The 22,337-nt window shown below is 35.3% G+C and overlaps 1 protein-coding gene across 1 annotated transcript; it reads right to left on the reverse strand.

Annotated features, from left to right (window-relative positions):
* Positions 1–8,349: 8,349 nt before the first annotated feature.
* LOC140150957 ((Lyso)-N-acylphosphatidylethanolamine lipase-like) lies at positions 8,350–16,460 on the reverse strand. Its single transcript, XM_072173117.1, has 6 exons — positions 15,747–16,460; positions 13,516–13,583; positions 12,511–13,038; positions 11,618–11,729; positions 10,107–10,299; positions 8,350–9,020 (listed from the first exon to the last, which is right to left on the reverse strand). The coding sequence occupies exons 1-6, from the start codon at positions 15,941–15,943 to the stop codon at positions 8,931–8,933; spliced, it is 1,188 nt and encodes a 395-aa protein (XP_072029218.1). The 5' UTR covers positions 15,944–16,460; the 3' UTR covers positions 8,350–8,930.
* Positions 16,461–22,337: the final 5,877 nt, after the last annotated feature.

Here is a 22,337-nt window from a genome sequence, read left to right on the forward strand (position 1 = left end):
TTTCTCAACCCATTTATTGACTTTTACTACCTTACACACAAGCTATATGGACATGTAACATACTGTAAAGCTTATTTTGAGGAGAATAAAATGTAAAATGGACTAGATGTGGAAGATTTTGGACATATCTTTCACAGGAGGAATATGAATTTCAAATAGAATAGACAGTTGGGTAACTTCCATTTGAAAGACTCGCTCCCGTTGCGGAAAATATAGGTAAAGCCAAAATACAGGGGGAGTGTGGGTTTCAAAATGATTAACCCTGACCAATTACATTTGAAAAACATACTCCCCCTGTGGAAAATATTTCCAAAATCTTCCACAGGGGTAGTGTGGATTTTAAATGGAACAGCCTATTATGTCAAGAGAGCAGTTCAGGTTAAGCATCACCTTACGGGATATTTTGATATATAACTGGATCGATTGACCCCATATTTATTGGTCCAGCTATGCGTTTTAAAAAGTCCAATATTTTAAAACTCATAGCAAGACCAAATGATATTGGGCGTAACATCTAATTTTGTCATTACTGTTTTGGATCCAATATTTTCACATTTGGATTCATCAAAACATTATAATGATTTACATTCACATTTTGCAAACTAATGTATTGTATAATATATATATATAATTTTTGTACTCAAATTTTGTATCATGAAGTTGATAATAAAAATATATATATAAATAGCTAATAAGGTGTTCACTTTTTCTTTTGTAAGTAGTAGGGAATCATCAAGGATCAGCTTACTGTCAGTACATAAATTACAGATTCATGAAAATGCCTTTTTTTTTGTGTTAAATACATAATGCGGAGGTGTCATATTTAGCGTTAGCTTTGGAAATTAATTATTTTCTTTATATTCCACCCAACTTACCCGGTGAAAAATAAAGAAAATAATTAAATATCCAAAGCTAAGGCTAAATATGGAGTCTCTGCTTATTTGGGCTATACCATTACCACATCTATGACAATGACAAAGGTACCAAAATCTGAATTTTGATTTTTACGATCGTCCTGATGAACAAATCACTAAATGGGCTTTAAATAGGCTCCTACAGAGAAAGACTCCTATATTTAAAGGCCCATTCACTGATTTGCTCATTCAGAAAATCATTGAAATTCAGTTACTTTGCACCTTTGTTAGTATCATAGATAGCCTGCATCTGATTGAGCCGAAAGGTATATATTATAAAGACAGAACAGGACATTTTGCCTGAAAATATTTAATGTCATTTCTCTACTGAAGTAGAGAAGAGAGAAACTAGCTTCATGTATTTGAATGGGGCTTCAACTTTGTAAATACTGCTGTTTTCCTTCTTTCTTTTTTCTTTCTTTTTTTTGCCAAATTTCCATTTAAAAATACCCAATGATGCATTAGTTGTGATTTTGATTTTAACTTTTGATCCAAACACAAGGAAATAATTCCTTCCTCAGAATTTTCAGATGGTACTCCATCTTTCATCAGCGAGTGAGTGACTGTATCAGGTCGTGATCTTTTTGACCTTTAACCTGATATCTTTGACCTTTCATGAATGTATTGGTTTTATTGTGAAACAAGTTGCTGAACAGGGCAAGCCCAGCCATTAGGCGGTCGCATAGGGCAGCAGGCTCAGGGGGCACCAAGAATGTGAATAAAAACAAAACGATTAAAATCATAAATAAAAAGTTGTGGAACCCCTGGTATTCATTGCTCTATTTTGTTTATTATTAATCACATTTTTTTCTTATGAGGTAGAAAAAAAGGGGCATTTCGTGATCCACATCCTCATCACAAAAAAAAAAAAAAAAAAAGTTGAGATTTTTACACCACTTGATACCTCTGGCTACATAATGTTTATGTACCAAATATTTCTTGCAGATTAATTCGTTTAGCAAAAATATCGCAAATTTGAATTTCGTTCTGGTGCACCAGAACGAAATTACAACACATTGTCTATGGAGCAGTGTAATACACATAATCATGCATAACTCGCAAACGCAAAATCGGAATCAACTGAAATTTTGGAAATAAGCTTTTTTCGTGGATATCTACTGAAAAATGTCATAAAAAGAGGATGCTAGGATCACGAAATCCTCCTTTAACACAGCAATCTCAACAAAACACACCAGACCAGCTTATTTGTTTCAATATTATCCTTTATTGACAAAAAAATTATCTGAAAAAATACAAGCCATACTAAACTTATTATACCCAAATTTGTCTTGAACATAACATTTAGATTTTTTGTTTTTGAAGACCTAGAACTCAACTAAAATGATTTTTCTAAAATCTCATAAAAATATCTACAATCGTTTAGTACAAAAGTGCATATCTTTCTATTTGCAGATTAAGTTGTAAAACAAAACTTAAAATAGTTCATATCTTTAATTTAGATAAAACGCACATACATTTTGTAAACATACAAACCATTCTGTAAAGTAGTGAATTATAGGTTGGTAAATTTGTATCACTTGTTGCGAGTGAAATTGGACAAAATAATGCATGCATGCTGAGATGTTGATGAGTCTAATGCACAAGCCCTGCAGGGGGAGTACATTAGATGCATCAACATGTCACAGTACAAGTGCACTATTTTGACCAATTTCTTGAGCAACAAGCGATATGCATTCAGTAACCTTCATACACAAAGTAAAAATCCCATGATTTTAGCTATTTTATTAACAAAATTTTCACTATAAAATGTTGGAAAATACAAGTAAATATAAATGCATCAACCCGTTTTTTTTATTTCTATCCTTTGCTCCGATTGGTTCTCGCTATATATCTAAAAACGTATGAAGTGCAAAATAGTATATAAACTTTAGTTTTCATAACAATTAGTACCATAATAAATACATCACTGAATAGATTCATCAGGTTTAGAGGTAAACAGACTTAATAAATGTCTTATGCACAAAACCAGAATTCTACTCACGATTAATGATTTCATGGTCGATAGACATCATCAGAATGATGATGGTTGATCCTCACATCCGGTTTACCGGATCCCGACTGTAGAGGGTGTATTTTGATCAGTCAGGAGGAGATCATATCATCCCTATTCATGACATTGGGTCCTCTTCTCCTGATCCAAATGGATATTTTGATACATTCAGAGTTTGTATTACACTCCTTACAAAGGATTTTGCATTGCCTCAGTTAATTCTCTTCACGCGGGTGTTGACTGCAGACGACATGTTTCAAAAAAAATTTAAAATTCAAAAATTGCAGAAATGTAAATTGTCATGACCATATTTGGAATCAGCATGAAAAATGCATTAAAATGAGTACAAACAAGCCTTGTATTGGTTCAGTAGTTCTTAAGATGGCTCTTGATATTTTGAGAAAATATTTCAAAACTTGAACTTTTTCCGTTGAAGTGCATGGCTAGCACGCAGAGCATTAATGATGTGATTGACTGGAGATATACCCTCTACATTTATGATCTGGCAAACCAGAAGTGAGGACCAACCAACGTCATTCTGAGGATGTATAACAACGATGATCAACGAAACCGTCAATCGTGAATAAAATTATGGATTTGTGCACAAGAAATTTATTCAGTCCATAATAAATATAGTTTTCCACATCCTATGTACAAAAAGAGAACAGTAAAATAAAGAGAATTATATAACTCATACAAAGATTCTTTTCATTTGATTGGTCCATTACTAACGATTATTCTTCCTATTTCATGCACAGCTACCATGGCAACGCTTACAGACACGAGCGCATATTGCGCATGGAGACTACCCCGTTTATTTTATTAATTTATTTAGTTTTTCTGATTTACAAAATTAAGTGGAAGAAAAAGAATTTTTATATGAGTTATATAAAACAAATATTGAATGTTTTTATTTGTTCAATGGAAAGAATATTTTCATTCGGTGAAAAATGAACTGTTCCATTCAACTCGGTAAAACCTTGTTGAATAGAATAGTCCATATTTCATCTCATGAAAATATTCTTACCATTTTACTCATAACCATTCAATATTTGTATATTATGTGTGTTTGCCAAGAAGCTCTGATAAGCTCATGATAAAAACAATGATGAATTATTGTGCGACCTATGACCTATTGTGCGACCCATATGCCCAAGCCAAAAAAAAGCAGGGGAAGGGGCGGCAGAATTAATAAAGAAAAAAGGGCAGAAAAAAATTGAAAAAGAATAAAAAATTTTGAAAAAACTGGTACTATACATCAAAATGTGTTGCTTTTAGGCTATAATCCTTTTTTTTTTTGGTCTTCACTTTTTCAAACTACTTAAAAAAAAATTGGGTCAACCTTTTAGGGCTGTTGTTGAGGAAGGGGTGGCAAAATTGAATTTTCTTCAGTCCCCGGGGTAGGAGCGGCCACGGTACGCCATTGATACTGCAGGCAACACAAACGCAACAAGCTTAGTGTGTGACATGCGGTACTTAGGGAGTGTTCATAAAAACTGTGGTAGGGGGTTGGAAAAGTTGGAACCTCGGACATAAAAAATTTTGATCCCCCCTAAAAAAGGGTGGATTTTTTTATTCCCCCTTTCCATGGTCCAAAATGTTTTTGATCCCCCTTCATGTCCTAAAAAAGAAACCAAAATATATATGTTATTAACTCATTAACTAAAAATTACCATTTGGAGTTATTACTTATTGTAGTCATAGTGTTACACCCAAATTCAAAAGTGCGCAAATTTTGTTGATTTGAAGCTTGAGAGTACACAATTGAATACTTATACAGGGTGAGTAAAAAAAAGTGCAATAGAGAAAAGAATCCATTTTTATTAAAGAACCAAGTTGAACCTTTTAGGTTTGAAAACATTTTATATATGATATATTCATCAGCAACCTTGTGTGAAAAAATAAAGGAATTAGCATTTACCGTTTTGTTTTTATGACACATTTTATAGCGATACCCAATGTTAATGTTTGTCCAAGAGAGATCTAAAATTTGAATGTCAGCGCACTCTGTGTAAGGTAGATTTGGAACAACTGCCATTTTCTTAACCTCATTGGCATTTGAATTAAATGGAGCACCCAAAGTGTTATTGCCCTTGGTCTTTTTTAAGGACAAGAAACATAATTTCTTGTTATTTTCATTTTACCTTTACTTTAAAGATGTTTATTCTCAATCAAAAACATACACATTTGTAGGCGGGTTTTTTTTTCAAATGTCAAAACAAAATGCGCGCAAATTGAAGTGGAGTGAATTACTAAATATCCAGTAAGTTGGACATATTGGGATTAAAAAACTGGAGTTGGAGTCGAGTGAGGTATGAAGGACTTAAAGTAATGTTAGAAAGTTTGTTTGAACAGAAAAAAGAAATAAAAATATCGCAAAAATCAACCTTTTTTTAAGTTTTTTTCAGAGCTAATGCCTTTGCCGTGCATTGTGTGGTCTCATTCAAAATACATGGTATTCGTGGACAAATAACGAAATTGGATATCGCAGCAAAAGGACTTACAAAAATTAAACGGTAGTCGCGATTCACATCATATTTTCACAGAAGGTGACTTTTGAGTGTGGCATTTATAAAAATTTTCAATAATGGGAAAGTTTGACGTGGTTCTTGCAATAAATATCGATTGTTTGCTCTATTGCACTTTTTTTGACTCACCCTGTAACATTCATGTGCGCATAGCACACACAAAATTAACAGAACCAAAACAATGTTTTTGAATAATTCTTTCGTCATAATTCAGATACATGCACAATATTTCACAAGGGAGGGAATGCTCCAATACGCAGATTTTGGGTTTCTCTATACCGGAAGTCAATTTATGCCGAAATTCCTTCCCACAATGCAATAAGCGTTTTGCATAACAATAGATACAGTTCGGAGGTTAATCAATAATCTTTGTTATGCAGCACGATATTGCATTGTGGGAAGGAATTTCGCACAAATTGACTTCCAGTAGAGAAACCCTAAATCCGCGTATTATCATGACTGACTCCCCTTACTCACATCAAGTTGGATAGAAATTAGCATTTCAAAAAGGAAATCCACTGTTTGCTCTCCCTCCCTCTGTGTATGCTACAGTACAGCCATTGCTACATGTTAATATCAAATTTCACCACCATCGAAGTCATGTTTTGCTTGATTGCATTAGGCAAAAAAAAAATAATGGTTTGTCTCAAAGCTCACGAGTGGTTTGAAAACAAATGCTAAATGCAATTTTTTTTTTTTTTTATTTATTATTTTTTTCATGGTATTTGGAGAAAAAATCTGATTTTCACGAATTTTTCCGAAAAACTTAAAATAAAATTTTTTTTGAAATAAAAAAAATTCTGCATTTTTTTTTCCAAATCTCATGATTTTACAAATGCGCGCGCAAGCTTTGAGACAAACCTTTTTTTTTTTTTGCCTTACATATACAAAAGCCTCAACGTCACTCCAAAAGATTGATTTATCATAAAGAATTCTTAAAAACAAATAAAGTTAAAATGAACAAGTAATTCTGATTAAATAGAAAATCACACACATAGTACAAGAATGAATTAAAACAAGCCATATATTTATTCAAATATAGATTCCTGTCATCTGATTGTCTAAAAGTGGTGGTATTGTTTTAACTATGCCCTGTATTTGAGAGAATGAATTTCATCAAAAAGAAGTGTGCCTGGTCATGGTAACGAACTATTGACCGGTGTGTGTCTTGATCAAACTCTATGCAATTGCAATGCAACATCCACGTACATCTATTTAACGTTGGATCGTCGGCTATCGTGTCATGCACCGAATCCCCTCAAAATTTCCCTAATTGTGCCCTATCCTGTAATAAATATCTTCCCCAAATTACAGATTGGGGCATCATTTAAATCGTTCTGAATTACTTCCAGGGCAAAATTGGTTGGGTCGCAATTATTTTGACCAGCAGACGACAACATTGCATTGGTACTGGTACAAAAACATGGAAAGTAAACAGGAGTAAATAGAAGAAACGTTACAATAATGGCTGAATCTGAAAATATGCAAGAGATCGTCGATGGAGCGATGACAGGAATCTATATACGAGGTATATGAAACAAATATTGACTGCTTTATTCAGGTCATGATTAAAATTATAGGCCCACGGTGATCTCAAAACCATGCTATGACCCCCGACTGCACCTCAGGTCATAGCATGGTTTTGAGATCACCTTGGGCCTATAATTTTAACCATGCCCTTCATAACAGTCAATATACTGTACAAAGATATAGGCCTAAAGCACAAACTGGATATAACTAGTCTGATATTCGTTGCATCTCTAAGCACATGGCACATTGTGTACAAGTTACATATTATTATATATCGTCAATGGGTGGGAAAAACCTCATATGTACTTTTTGCCCTTGAACGTGAATAAAGCAAACCATTCAATATAAAGTCTACATCTACAAGGCTTTATCCATGTTCAAGGGCCAAAAGTACATACGAGGTTTTTCCCACCCAGTGACGATATATAAATTACATTTCATGTTATGTTTTGTGCATATTCAAAACTATTACTACGGTATATAATATATTCTATAATATACATTCCATAGCAGGACCTAAGTCGAATGCTGTATTAAAATTGCTCTGTGTAATATATGAAAGACCCTTTATTGTGCATACAATACATTTACAATTCATCTAAAATGGACAATTCCAGTTGAAATCCATACATCCCTTATGGAAGATATGACCTTAATCTCCTACACAGAGGGTATAGATTTCAAATGGAGTCACCCACTCAGGTAACCCCATTTCAAATTCACCCTCCCTATGTGGGAGATTAAGGTCAAGTCTTCCATAGGGGGTGTATGGATTTCAACCGTAATAGCCCAATATGAAGGCACCTGATTACATGACAAGGTTCTTTGAATAAACAAGTCCCCAACAATTATTGAAGTCCATGAAGCACCAATTGGTTATAGTTGTAGTAAAGACCCCTCTCTCAAAATTGGGAAATTGTTTGGCAAAATTAACACCCAAGTTTTGGGTTAAGGAGAATAAATGACTTAATTTTCTTCACACATGGTGTTGCACATGAGACATGTTCCAACAAAATGAGTGGGAAGTTGCTTTTTTTTTGGAGTTATGACCAGATTCATAATCTCTGGATCACAAACTTTAAAATGATATATAACTTGGTTAACTTTTGTTTTCAGTCCAAAAACAACTTAATTTTGGCACATTTAAGTATTAATATTGCAAATTTTGTGTGCTCCATGCACTTGTTCCGGTTAAGTAATTCTCAATTTTTGGCCAGTATGGCACTGAGCGGTGGGGAGGGGGACATACTTGGATCAAGAACAATCATTGGCGCAAGAACATATATTTTGTCAGTACATTCACAAGTTTGTGCCCCCCCCCCATTCCGAAAATCTGGCTATGCCACTGCAGCTAGGTGTATCCAACATCATCATGTGTAAGTCAGATCCACTTTTGTTTGTCTGCAATCTGCATAAAGGCTTTTAGTTTTAACACCTGTGTTACACTCGCCAAACATTCCACCCAGATGAATGCATGACTTGACACAGGCAAGTCATTAATGAAAACAATAAGATATCTTACAGTATTAGGCAGGGTCCTTCAGCGGTGTCCAACTGCTCTTTCTGATTATGCTGTAAAAAGAACTAGGTAAGGCAACGTCACACAGCTTTCGTGTTTACGCCGTTAATAGCGTAAAATCGGCAGACCGCTGAAGAACCTTGCCAAAAACTATAACGTATCTTGAGGTAAGACCACATACAACTTCACAAGAACAATATTATAATTTGGTAACAACGAATTTGTTAATAGCCTTCTAACTGGCACAAACATTGTAGCTACTGATTGTTGTGATTTTGGTATATATCTCAAATTTGGTTTAAAAAATCATTGTGTACCATTTCAAAAAGTTTCGCTATGTTTTCAAATGAATCAGGAATAAAGTCCTCTAAACTAAATGGATGAAAAATCTACACCATGATACCCTCTAAATAACCTGAACCATTTTCCTAATCTACCTTATCACATAGATCATATATTAGCGCGTTAAACATGCCAGCTTTATCTGCATACACATGATGTCCTGCTCCTTTCAGAATCTGTATGGAAGAAAAAAAGAGCATACAATTCAGTATCATGTTACTCGTTGGTTTATTTGTTTCCTTTTTAATTTATTTGCTTGATTTTCTTGCTATAGAGGCCGTCATCATGACGTCATATGCCGCCATCTTGTGGGTACACGCTGCGGTGGTCGTTCGATCTCCATGCGTGAACAGAAAAATCAGCGCGTTGATGCGTGATAACAGCTGCGTGACAAGCTGCACCCTGAGCGTAGTGTCCAACACATGAACACACAGATCATTTGTACCCACAAGATGGCGAAAGACTGACGGCCTCTATACTTGCAAAAAACATCAGAGATCTGATCCTGGTTGCAATGGTTTATCTTAGGGTAGGTTGATTGGGATACATGTCTAATAGGCTGCATGAATCTAATCTTATTGCAGCTGGGTTTTCTTATATCAACTTCCTTACATCAGTTGTGTCCATGGCGTTCCAACACTATTCAGACAACATACTGAGATGCCATATAACAAAGGTTTGACTGTTGTATTGTCATTATTTTCTGGCAATTTGGTTGATGAATTTACCCAGTGAATCTTTATTATGCATCCTTTGATTAGTGTTATTTAATTGATTTATGGTACATAGTTGTATATATGTATCTTCTAAGGTACCATTTCTTAAATTCAAATTCAAATTGTTTTTTATCTGTACAAAGTAGATAATTCAGTCATGTGGCTGCGAAGTGCATTTTCTATTATCTTGATGAAGAAAAAGAAGATGAAATAAATACAACAGTAAAAAGCAGTTTTCAATGCACTAAAATGACATCATACAATACTTACATGTACATTGACCTCTGACCCCTGACCCTGTCTTCTATACTTCAACTCATTGCCCATATCTATATCCATCCATGATTTTGATCCATACATCACAGTGATTGGTACATGTGCTAAAATAAATGACATCATACAATACTTACATGTACATTGACCTCTGACCCCTGACCCTGTCTTCTATACTTCAACTCATTGCCCATATCTATATCCATCCATGATTTTGATCCATACATCACAGTGATTGGTACATGGGCTAAAATGACATCATACAATACTTACATGTACATTGACCTCTGACCCCTGACCCTGTCTTCTATACTTCAACTCATTGCCCATATCTATATCCATCCATGATTTTGATCCATACATCACAGTGATTGGTACATGAGCTGGTACAGCTGTAGCACGCATTATCATAGGGTTGACCGCCCATGCGAATGATGTTGACATTGACTTAAAGGCAATTTCCCCGCTAGAAAAATAAACAAAAGAAAGAACTGAAATGGTTGGATAAGAATTATTATATACTGCAAGATTCCTATTGCTGCTGCCCAGAGGTACAATGCTATCCAGAATACCTGTGTAGGTACTCTAGAATCACATTATACAGTAGCACATACACTGGTACTGGATTGGTACTGCACTGGTACCACCTCTAGATTAGCCACAAAGTAGCTGGGCAGCAGTGTACCTCAGTGGATCATTAATATCTTAGCTACAATCCAGGAAAAAAATAGTTGGCACACTTGTACTAAACAATGGAAATGTTTGCCCTATCAAAATTGGAGAGGCGAGTGAAACATGCATGCAATATAGGCGAAGTACAGCCCCCCCCCCCCCCCCCCCCCTATATCTCACCCTTCCCCACTCCCCATTTTTCAATGTTGGAGGGTCTCACGGACCTGTTGACAACATGACTTGGTCCAACATTGAATTGGGGAGCGGGGGAAGAGATATACCAAAAGACAGGCAAAGTGTGCCAACCTTTTTTTCCTGGATTGTAGCTGTCTGTCTACCAGGGCGTTTACTCATGGACAGGCAAAATTAACTTTACAGATATATCAACATAATTATATACATTTATGAAATTATTAAACTTAGTTCTCTGGGTTAAAGGATGAACAAATTTCAATCTTTACTCAGAGCAGCTAGCGTACATAAACAATGAAAAAATAAACCCAGTGCATCTGGCCGGATTCAAACCAGCGCCCTTCATATTACTAGCATGAAGCACTAACCAGGAGCTCTAACATAGAATATATAACATGTATTTGAACTCTCGGAACTAGTAGGCTGTAAAAGTCTGGTTAGATTTTACAGGGTTTAAGGATGTTAAATTAGGACAGGCAATTTTATTAAAAAGATGGGCAAACCTAAATTTTTAGCTGATAACCATTAGAAGTATGCATACACAAATTACATGTAAGCTGGCTAGTTCTGAAAAATAATTAGGTGCACAGGAACTACTTTACGTGAATCCCTTGATAATCCCTGCCAGCTTTTATCAGAGATGTAAGCGAGGTAATGATCCACCTGAAAATCATGCAAGCCGAAGGTGAGGCGTGGAACAGGGGTCCATGGGGCAGAGCCCCTAGGGGGTTCACCCCCTCACAAAAAAATAAAAAATTGCCCTTTTTATGACAAATTATCATCATCCAATTCCGAAAATGTAAAAAAAAAAAAATTTATTAATTTTTTTTTTTTACATTTCCAGATTTTGTTTTGGGCCCCATTTCCGGAATTCCGGAAATTTCCGGAAGTCTTACATCTCTGTTTTATTAGCCACTCACCTGGGTGTTTGTGCATTCAAATGATAGATATAATTGCACACAGTATCATCGTCTATTATGCTCTCAAATCTTCTTTTCATATCTGATCGGAATTTTCTCACAAGACGTGGACCTGTTAACACATAACAAAAACATGATTTAAATAGCTTGATTTTGAAAGACATAAATACTATTTATGTATTACACACCTTTTGAAAGTTCCAAACATTTTGTTTCTTGTCCTTTAGAGCACATCAGACATATTGAATTGCATTCTGAATACGAAGAATGTCCTTCTGATATCAAATAATTTTGATTTTTTTTTAAATTCACAATGATATACACATTTTTATGGCAAATGATTAAAAATTGATATTTTTGATATTTAACGGTACTCGAAGTAAACTTTATAAATCTGATGATTTATACTTAAAGTGTATGCAGGTGGGATAAAAAGCCGACGATCAATTGAAAATTTTGATCTTTCGTATTGAAGATATGGATTTTTTTCCCAAAACACAAAAAAAAATTAGGTCTTTTGGGGGAAAAATCCATATCTTCAATATGAAAGGTCAAAATTTTCAATTGATCGTCAGCTTTTCATCCCACCTACATACACTTATATACAATATATCATTAGATTAATAAAATTCATTTCGAGGACTGATATATCAAAAATGTGAAAAATATCAAATTTTAATAACTTGTCATAAAATTTGTATTATATCGTGAATTTCAAAAATTAAAATTATTTGATATCAGAAAGACATTCTTCGTATTCAGAATGCAATCGATATGTCTGATGTGCTCTCATGTCCTACAAAAATGCTGTCAAAACGCTCAAAACGCTCATTCCAGATCCCTTAAAGTTTTGCTAATGGCAATTTTAGAGTAGTATACTTTACAGGCCTTACCTAATGGACCAGCTGCTCTGATGGTTGACAGTGGGTTAAATGGTGAAATCATGGCACGAATCGCTCGAGCCCACAATGGGAGTTGATTCTCAGGATCTGATTCATCTGGTTTCTTCGGAAATCCCCAGGGATCTGCTAATACTAAATGGCTAACCCTTGAAGGATGTCGTATACCATAAGCGTACGTTAAGTATCCGCCAAAACTATGTCCGACTAGAATCATCTTTTCAATCCCCATGTTTTGTCTCCATGCTTCAATCGCATTCACAAATTCTTGTTCTGCAAGTTCAGCATCAAAGGGGAGTTTTGGTCTGGAACTACGCCCAAATCCAAGCATGTCAAATGCATGTAGAGGGCGTCTTGTAGAGAGAGCATCGAGATTGTGAGACCAGAGTCCGACACCACTACCGAAGCCATGGATGAGTACAATGGGGGTTTTGTTGGATTGAGATGGATTCAGGGAAATTGTCCATAGTTTGTCCTCACTATTAATAGGTACATATCTGCCTTCATATGTATGTTTCAACGCTGTAAATAAATGGAGAAGCAAATGTATTAATGAATGAATATATAAAAACAAACAAATAATTAGGAAGGCACAAAATGTTGCAGATTGCTATTTGCACTGACATAGCTGTAATGTCTTATACATACATGTAGGCCTACTTGAGGGATTGTGGACTGTTAAAGCAGAAAAGTAATACTTATCTGAGAAGCCTCATTTGCCACATCAACCCAGCTGAGGTTCTAATTATAAATAGTTTGGCACATAGTTAATCATATATGGTATATTGTCCTCAATTAGTGAAAATCAGAGATAACGTTAATCAAACTCTGATTTGATTTGTTTACGAGTTGTTGGGCCAGTAAACTTCCAACAATATTGACCCGGCGGGCCATTAGATTTTGGAGCTTGATTTAACTCAAATGAGACAAGATAGGCCATATATAATCAGTGATTGACAGATTGAACACATTTAAAGCTAAATAGTACTGAGTACTTACAACCTAGAAGTTTTTCTTCTGCTTCTTGGAGTTGTCCAGGTGATGTGGGGCACCATCTTACCCACCCACTGCAATAACAATTATAATGGGGTTAATTGCAATCAGTACATATTTAGATTTGCAAGTACTTTTGGCTCATTATAATCATATAGTTCTATTGTGGTTCAATGAAAAGTTAAAGCAATAATGTGTGATTTGCAAAGAATAGATTTTAAATGTTGGGTTAAATGTTGGGTTTTCTCTTATCATATTGTCCCCATTTTAATTTCAAGCTGAATTAATGCTCAGGTAAAACAAAGAAAATTGCTACATGTACTTCATTCCCTACAATATGTGTATTAGATCACCAATCGTATTACATGTATGATCATGATTATTGCCCGGAGCATCTAGCAACTGGAATGTATATAAATGGGACGAATGAGGAATCAGTGGCATACCCAGGATTTTGGAACTGAGAGGGCACAACATGTAAATGTACCGACAGAAACATTTTTTGCCGACGGAAGTTGTGAATGGTTGCCCAAAATTTATTTTCAATGGTTTGAAAAAGTGAAGAGCAAAAAAAAAATATATCAGGCGCTAGCAACCCAGAGGAGGCTTAAAGGCATTCCTACAATGCACTATGATTGGGAAATTTGACCAATATAACCTAATTTTAGAGGCAAAGTCCCCATTGCCACACACACAAAATGGTCATTTTAAAACTGCAGCCAACGAGCTAATAGTTGAGACTTAGGACTGATATTTGATTTTCTTACAGGAAACATTCATATTGTCCCACTGCATTAATTTTATTCCTAAGTCTCGATGTTTTCAATGTTAAATAATAGGATGAAAACATCCGATATTTGCACACAATCCCAATGCAAAGTATGGTCAACTTGCCACATGTGTACAAAAACCAGACATACCAAGGTCAGAAACCCCATTGGGTCATGGGAATGTCTTTAAACATCCTCTGCTAGCAACCGAAAAACAACAAATTTTATGTATAATTCAATTTTTAAACAATTTTATACAATTTTCCATTCTTTCTTTCATCACCGTGCATAAGCAAAGTCAAATATTAGTCCATTGATCACCCAAATTATTTTTCACCAACAACTTCCGTCTACCGCTTAAATACCACCAATTTTGCCCCTCCAAAAATTTAATCCACCAGCCGCCACTGACAGCCTTCATGCAGGTAACCGTTTATCATAGAGGATAACATCCAGATCCCGCCTACCCTATGCCTGCCTATCCATCCCCACCATGCATATCATGAGTTTGTGTGTTCTAAAGCACCATTTCCTTGTTGCAAGAATGGATTCTCAGCTATAATTTTGGCATACACTATGCTAGCTATATACGCCAGCATACATGTATGCCTGTGCGTGTGCAGGATCTTTCATAGTTATGCGGGGGGCTTAATGGCTAATGAATTTTAACAAAGTACAGGGGGGCTTCAGCACCCAAGCCACCCCATGGACACCACTGGTGTGCGTATAAACGCGGAAGTGAATCCAATATGCCAACACAATCGTGATTGGTAAGTATTTTAATTATTGTATCCAACAGGTTGTGCGTTTGTGTTGTAGTTTGTAATATTTTATGCGATCGATATATACTATCGTCATATCGTGGTTGGATCGTGCAGCTGCTGGAAGTTCAATCAATTGAATTTCTATAATTAAATTAAGTATTTCTTGGCCAAACTGGAAGAAAGAAAGTATACACGCGCCTTACACTGCGTAAACGTTTTAGTACATTGTACACGACATGCATGCAGCACGCATGTTCCAGTTTGGCCAAGAAATACTTATAGTAAGAATTCCAATTGAATGAACTCAGCTTTCAACAGCTGCACTCGATCCAACCGCGATCGTATATTGCGTATTTCAAACTACAACGTGAACGCACGACCTTGGATACAATGCTAGCCAATCACGAGTGCGTTGGCATGGTTGGATTCACTTCCGCGTTACTCACGCACAGTCGCACACGCTGGCGTACATCGCACAGTGTACACAAAAATTCGTCACGCTATTGAAAGCTGCGTTCATTCAATTGAAATTCCCACTATAATTTGATTATAGTATTCGGTACTCGGTAGTGAACATTTTGCAAATATCATGCATGCATGGAATATTATGAGTATGGTAAATGTTTGCATTCTGAAACTCTTGAACTATCATGACTATAACTTTAATAACTGTACAAAAAGCTATGTCTACACGAAGGCATACCTTGAAAAACGTGTGTGATCCTCAGGATCCTCAAATGTCAAACTTTCACCCAACTCTGGAGCCGACTTGACGTTGTTAACGTTGCAGCGGGTTCTGGTGTTGTTATCCAGATCAACTCCTGACATATCGGTTGATTTTGAAGGTCGCAATAGACGAAATCCCACAAGCGAAAGAACTGAATAATGTCTTAAACTCATTTAAAAAGTATGCTTACGTTTTCATTAATTTTAATGATCCATTGGATCAATTGACAAATGATTGCAGATTATGTGTCTGATTTGAGTAAGCTTACTAAGTTAGACTCGCAAAGCTAGTAGTAATACCAGTGGCATTTACTTCAAATTCAATTTATACTTTATTAGGTCAAGGATTTTAATACTTCTGCTTTTTCACGATGTCAACAATGGTCAATAGAAAGACAGTTTTCCGAGCTTGTGCTGTGTATGTTGTCTACCACACCTCCCCATGAACGCGAATCGTGATCGTGCACCGGCATGTGACACAGCAAAATGACGTAAGGAAGTCCTTGGATGTAAACGCTAACGTCAGGATGTCAACCATGGTTTTTTTTGTCTTAATGTTTCTAGGTAACATTGATTAAAAGGGATTTATAATCAAATTGTGGTGCTTTTTTAAATATTTTTTTCAATTTCAATAATTTTGTATGTATAGGTTATGATAGGCTTGACTACTTGAGTGCTACAAATAATTAATTGCTTCTTTTACAAGTTATTGATTTAAGGGTTAAATTTCTACTAATCATAGAAACGCTTATATATGTTATATACAGAGCTGACACTCTAAATCCAGTTAGCTTTCGTATTTATAAAGGACATACCCCTTTTAAAGGACATATAAACACCATAAAGGACAGGCAAGAATCATCTGAGGCTGATGTCATTTGATTGATGCTGCAAGTAAAATGACTTTGCATTAAACAGAAAGAAGGGGATACAAAATTATTTATTATCTTTAAATATATATTATTTGTGTTTTGGTTTATCAATTGAAAAGCCTCTTCAAATTAAGTTACTGAGCAGAGACTGAGTCTCTGCTGAAATGTATTCGTTGAAAGAATAAGTTTCTCAAAAAACAAATCCAAAAACCTACTGATGCAAATGTACATTTAAGATGTAGGCCTATCGTAACAAGTTGAAGTCCTTATTAAGGAAGGCAAAACGAAATTATTTCAATTCTCAACTGAACAACTTGGTATAATATGCGAAATACGTGGCAAATTCTGAATAGGTTGCTCAGATGTCCAAAAGACATCTTGTCTGAAGTTTGTACGACCCCCCCCCCCCCCACTAAAGTAGCAAACACATTCAATGAGGGTTTTTTGCCAGCATTGCTCCACTGATTCTATAAAACATCAAGGCAAAAAGTTTGATGAATATCTAATTAATAGATGTATAACTCTACTTGTTTTTTCCAACCGACTGAAGAAAATGAAATCTTGAAGATTATTAAGGGCTGGGTATGAACGTTTGGACAGTATTTATTTTGGGACATTAGAGCACCGTGCCCAGACATATCGAATTGCATTCTGAATACGAAGAATGTCATTCTGATATCAAATAATTTTGATTTTTGAAATTCGCAATTTAATACACATTTTATGGCAAATCATTAAAATTGATATTTTTGATATTTAACAGTACTTGAAGTAAACTTTATAAATCTGATGATTTATACTTAAAGTGTATGTAGGTGGGATGAAAAGCCGACGATCAATTGAAAATTTTGACCTTTCGTATTGAAGATATGGATTTTTTTCACAAAACACCAAAAAAAATTAGGTCTTTTGGGAAAAAATCCATATCTTCAATATGAAAGGTCAAAATTTTCAATTGACCGTCGGCTTTTCCTCCTGCTACATACACTTTAAGAATATATCATTAGATTTATATAATTTACTTCGAGGACTGTTATATATCAAAAATTTGAAAAATATCAAATTTTTATAATTTGTCATAAAATTTGTATTATATTGTGATTTTTAAAAATGAAAATTATTTGATATCAGAAAGATATGCTTCGTATTCAGAATGCAATTCGATAGGTCTGATGTGCTCTCATGTCCCACAAAAAATATTATCGAAATTAACGCAATAAACGCTCATTTTGGATCCCTTAATAATTTGAGCAATAGAAAAAGTCCAGGTTATGATCAAATAGTCTGACGTGGCAAATTGGTTGCCACTGAAATTCTCACAGAAGGAATATTAAATCCTGATGTCTTGAAAATAGCCTAAGAAAGACTCTCCACAATCATTTGGCAATTATAGACCAGTATCTGTGTGGCCTTGTCCAAAATTCTTGAAAGAAATGTTCATGAAAGATGTACTAAATTTTTTAATGCCAAAGAATTACTGTACAATAGACAATATGGGTCTCGTCATAAAGATTCTACGTATATGGCTGTATTAGAATGTACGGTATTAAAGGGACAAATAAGGCTATTGATGAAAATATGTATACTGCAAGTATTTTCATGGACCTTTCAAAGGCCTTTGATACTATTAATCATGACATCTTATTGTCAAAGTGAATTTCGGGGGGGGGGGGGGGAAGTAAAATTGTTCGTAATTTTGTGTTTTGACTGGGTGGGTAACAGCTAGCCATGAATTATGACTGGAGGTGATTCCTTCCCCCCCCGTGGCGCCGCCACTACCAATGGCGGTAGTAAAATCTTGAGTAGATAGCGGAAAAACAACAAACAAACAAAACACATCAAAAACAAACTTTCCTAACAGATGTTTTCTAAATTTGTAAAATATTTTCTGATGTTTTATTAGGCCCGCAATGCTATCTTCAGAAGATATCCGTTTGCGGGCGTGTTCCAAGAAAATGATGCAGATCGTAAATAATGCATGCCGTAAGTGGGCTCGCGCGTGTTCACAGAAGATGATGCGGGTGATTTGCAAATCGCACCCTAAATGGAATCTTGGTTAGTTAAAAAAACAAAAAACAAACAAACAAACAAGCAAACAAACAGACAGACAGACAGACAAACAGACAGACAGACAGACAAACAAACATGAAATATTTTTAAAAAATATACAAAATGATCTGTCTGACTCGTCTCATGCTAAGTCTTACGATTCCCTTCTTTTTTTTGTATTATTTCATTAGGTTTAAAAATGCTATCATCAGTAGATAGGCCTATCAAAATATATTCAACCTTTCTCAATTTCTAAAATGACAATACTTAAAAACTTTTGTTCACAATCCTAAGTCAGAATATTATTAAATTATAAATTGTATATGACAGCATTTCGTTTATTTCAATCAATATTTTGCTCTTTTGCTATCTACTATAGCTCAAATTTAATGCATTTTGTTATTTCCTATAACGAAATAAATCGATGTTTTTACTGTTGTAATAGCGGTGCTAAAATGATCTGCTAAAGATCAAATTAAAATTTCTTTAGCGTTATGATATTTTCTCTCGATAGGCCTATAATTTTGTTACATGCACGTGTTTTTGCCTCTATTGAAGAGATGCCTAATTCAGATTAAATGGATATTGTCAACGAGGTATCTTATTATTTTAAAGCCGTGTTAGTGGTGCTGTCTACTGAAAACAAAGAAATTTCCCATAATTATGACGGTCAAAAATAAACGTTTTTAAAGCAAGCAGAAAATAAACAGGTTTAAAAGAAATCTTACTGCTTGAAATTTCAATTTGATCTTCAGTAGATAGGACCGGTAGGCCTAATTCTATTGTACAATACAATCGTACTGAATCATTATTTTCAATTTGTAAATAATGATTCAGTACGGCGGGAAATGGCAAAACTGCATTGAACGGGGTTACGCGATCAGAGAAAATTCGGCATTCGGGCCGACTGCAGAGCTATAAAGAAATGTTAAAATGACGAAGCTGACCAAAATTAAAAACGGCACTTATAAAGCAGAGATTATCATCTGTCTGTTTCTCGATGTTTACCTCTTCCCCCGCCCCTCTTTTTTTTAATAGCGCGGCATATAGGCCGAATGCCGATTTTTTTAATTCGGGCAGAGTAACCGTGCGCGTTTTAGGATTTTTTGGCTATAGGCTATACTGAAGATAGCATTTAGAATCTCATCCCTAGTCATTGCATCTTTCTACTCTAGAAGTAATGTTTTACATTATTTTCTCTAAATTTTTACTTCATCATGTAGCGGCGAGTTTTTTCTTTCTAATACATCAGTCCCGATCAGAAAGTTTAAAGCGATATTACAGACTCATCACTTTCCGCATCTGCCTGTTTCTCTATTTTTACCCCTTGCCCTCCCCCTTCTACTGAAGATAGGCCTAGCATTTAGAATCTCATACAGTCCCAAATTAACGCCTATAGTCCCAAATTATACCAAAACAAAATGTCGCAACATTTGACATTTAATTTGATTCTCAGTAGATATAGCACAAGTAGGCCTAATTCGATTCGAAAATATATATCTCGCGCGGGGGACAATGAAAACATAGGCCTGCATTTTATTTCAGCCATATACTAGTATTCTGTAGGTAGAACAAAAAACCACATGAAATTAAAATTATAAACCAAAACAAAATGTAGCAACATTTGAAATTTTAATTTGAGCTTCAGAAGATAGCACACCAGTAACATGATTCTATAGAATATCGCTTTAGGGTTCATATACCACTAAATCCGCCTGTGAAGCGTTTTCCGGTAAAAGTTTATCACGCCTATAGTCCCAACTTTGCATAAAAATTGTGCAAAATCGGTACAATATTAACAATTTTAGTGTTGCAAATCGTGTTTTGCTAGAACTTGTGAATGTGATCTCTACTAATTTGAGCAGAAAACGCAAACAATTTGAGTGATGTTTACGATGATGAGCGCATATCATGAACACACGAGGTCAAAACGCGGTTAGCAGTCGGACGTAAACACGGGAAAATCGGGCCTTTTTATATAGCCCTATTTTTTCTCAAAAAGTAGATCTAAAATTTGGTGTCATTTTCAGATATGTTATGCAGAATTTTGTTCTCATTAAGATGATATCAAATATATATTTAAAAGTTGGACGTAACTCGACTCATGGCCAAAACGCGATCGGCCCCTATTTAGCACGTAAAGTCTCTGGAAATCTTTTTTGTGGTATGTACCCTTTATCTCGTTCAGCAGACAAAAACGACAACCAACGGGCATTTAACTTTAAGCTAGGCCTATATGCAGTTGATAGCAAAATCACACGAATCCGACAAACATCAAAATGGCATAAAACAGATAGAGAAATGTAAAAGCTTTATTTCAAAGTTTGTTTCAGCGTCATACGGTATTCGGTTCTTGAGATATTTCAATTTTAATATTACCCATGTAAATCAATGCAGGAGCTCTATAGACAGTTTAGACACCGGCACCAGAATCGAGCAAATTACGGCATGTCTCGCCACATTTTCTTTTAGTATAAAAATCGGCACTAGGTCGAATGCAAAGCTATAAAGAAATGTTAAAATGACGAAGTTGACGAAAATTGCTATCTTCAGAAGATAGCAAGCAAAAAAAAAATAATAATAATAATAATATAAAAAAAAATTTAAAAAAACTGTTGCCTAGCACGCATTGTAAATAATGATTCAGTACGGCGGGAAATGGCAAAACTGCATTGAACGGGGTTACGCGCTCAGAGAAAATTCGGCATTCTGGCCGAATGCAGAGCTATAAAGAAATGTTAAAATGACGAAGCTGACCAAAATTAAAAACGGCACTTATAAAGCAGAGATTATCATTTGTCTGTTTCTCTATTTTTACCTCTTCCCCCCCCTTTTTTTTTTTAATAGCGCGGCATATAGGCCGAATGCCGATTTTTTTTTATTCGGGCAGAGTAACCGTGCGCGTTTTAGGATTTTTTGGCTATAGGCTATACTGAAGATAGCATTTAGAATCTCATCCCTAGTCATTGCATCTTTCTACTCTAGAAGTAATGTTTTACATTATTTTCTCTAAATGTTTACTTCATCATGTAGCGGCGAGTTTTTTCTTTCTAATACATCAGTCCCGATCAGAAAGTTTAAAGCGATATTACAGACTCATCACTTTCCGCATCTGCCTGTTTCTCTATTTTTACCTCTTTTTTAATAGCGCGGCATATAGGCCGAATGCCGATTTTTTTTTATTCGCACAGAGTAACCGAGCGCGTTTTAGGATTTTTTTTCGCTATATCTACCATGTCTACTGAAGATAGGCCTAGCATTTAGAATCTCATCAGTTCAGTCCAAATTAACGCCTATAGTCCCAAATTATACCAAAACAAAATGTAGCAACATTTGAAATTTTAATTTGAGCTTCAGAAGATAGCACACCAGTAACATGATTCTATAAAATATCGCTTTAGGGTTCATATACCACTAAATCCGCCTGTGAAGCGTTTTCCGGTAAAAGTTTATCACGCCTATTATAGTCCCAACTTTGCATAAAAATTGTGCAAAATCGGTACAATATTAACAATTTTAGTGTTACAAATCGTGTTTTGCTAGAACTTGTGAATGTGATCTCTACTAATTTGAATAGAAAACGCAAAAAACTTGAGTGATGTTTACGATGATGAGCGCATGAACACACGAGGTCAAAACGCGGTTAG

The sequence above is a fragment of the Amphiura filiformis genome, chromosome 4, assembly GCF_039555335.1.
Source record: "Amphiura filiformis chromosome 4, Afil_fr2py, whole genome shotgun sequence".
NCBI classification, from domain to species: Eukaryota; Metazoa; Echinodermata; class Ophiuroidea; order Amphilepidida; family Amphiuridae; genus Amphiura; species Amphiura filiformis.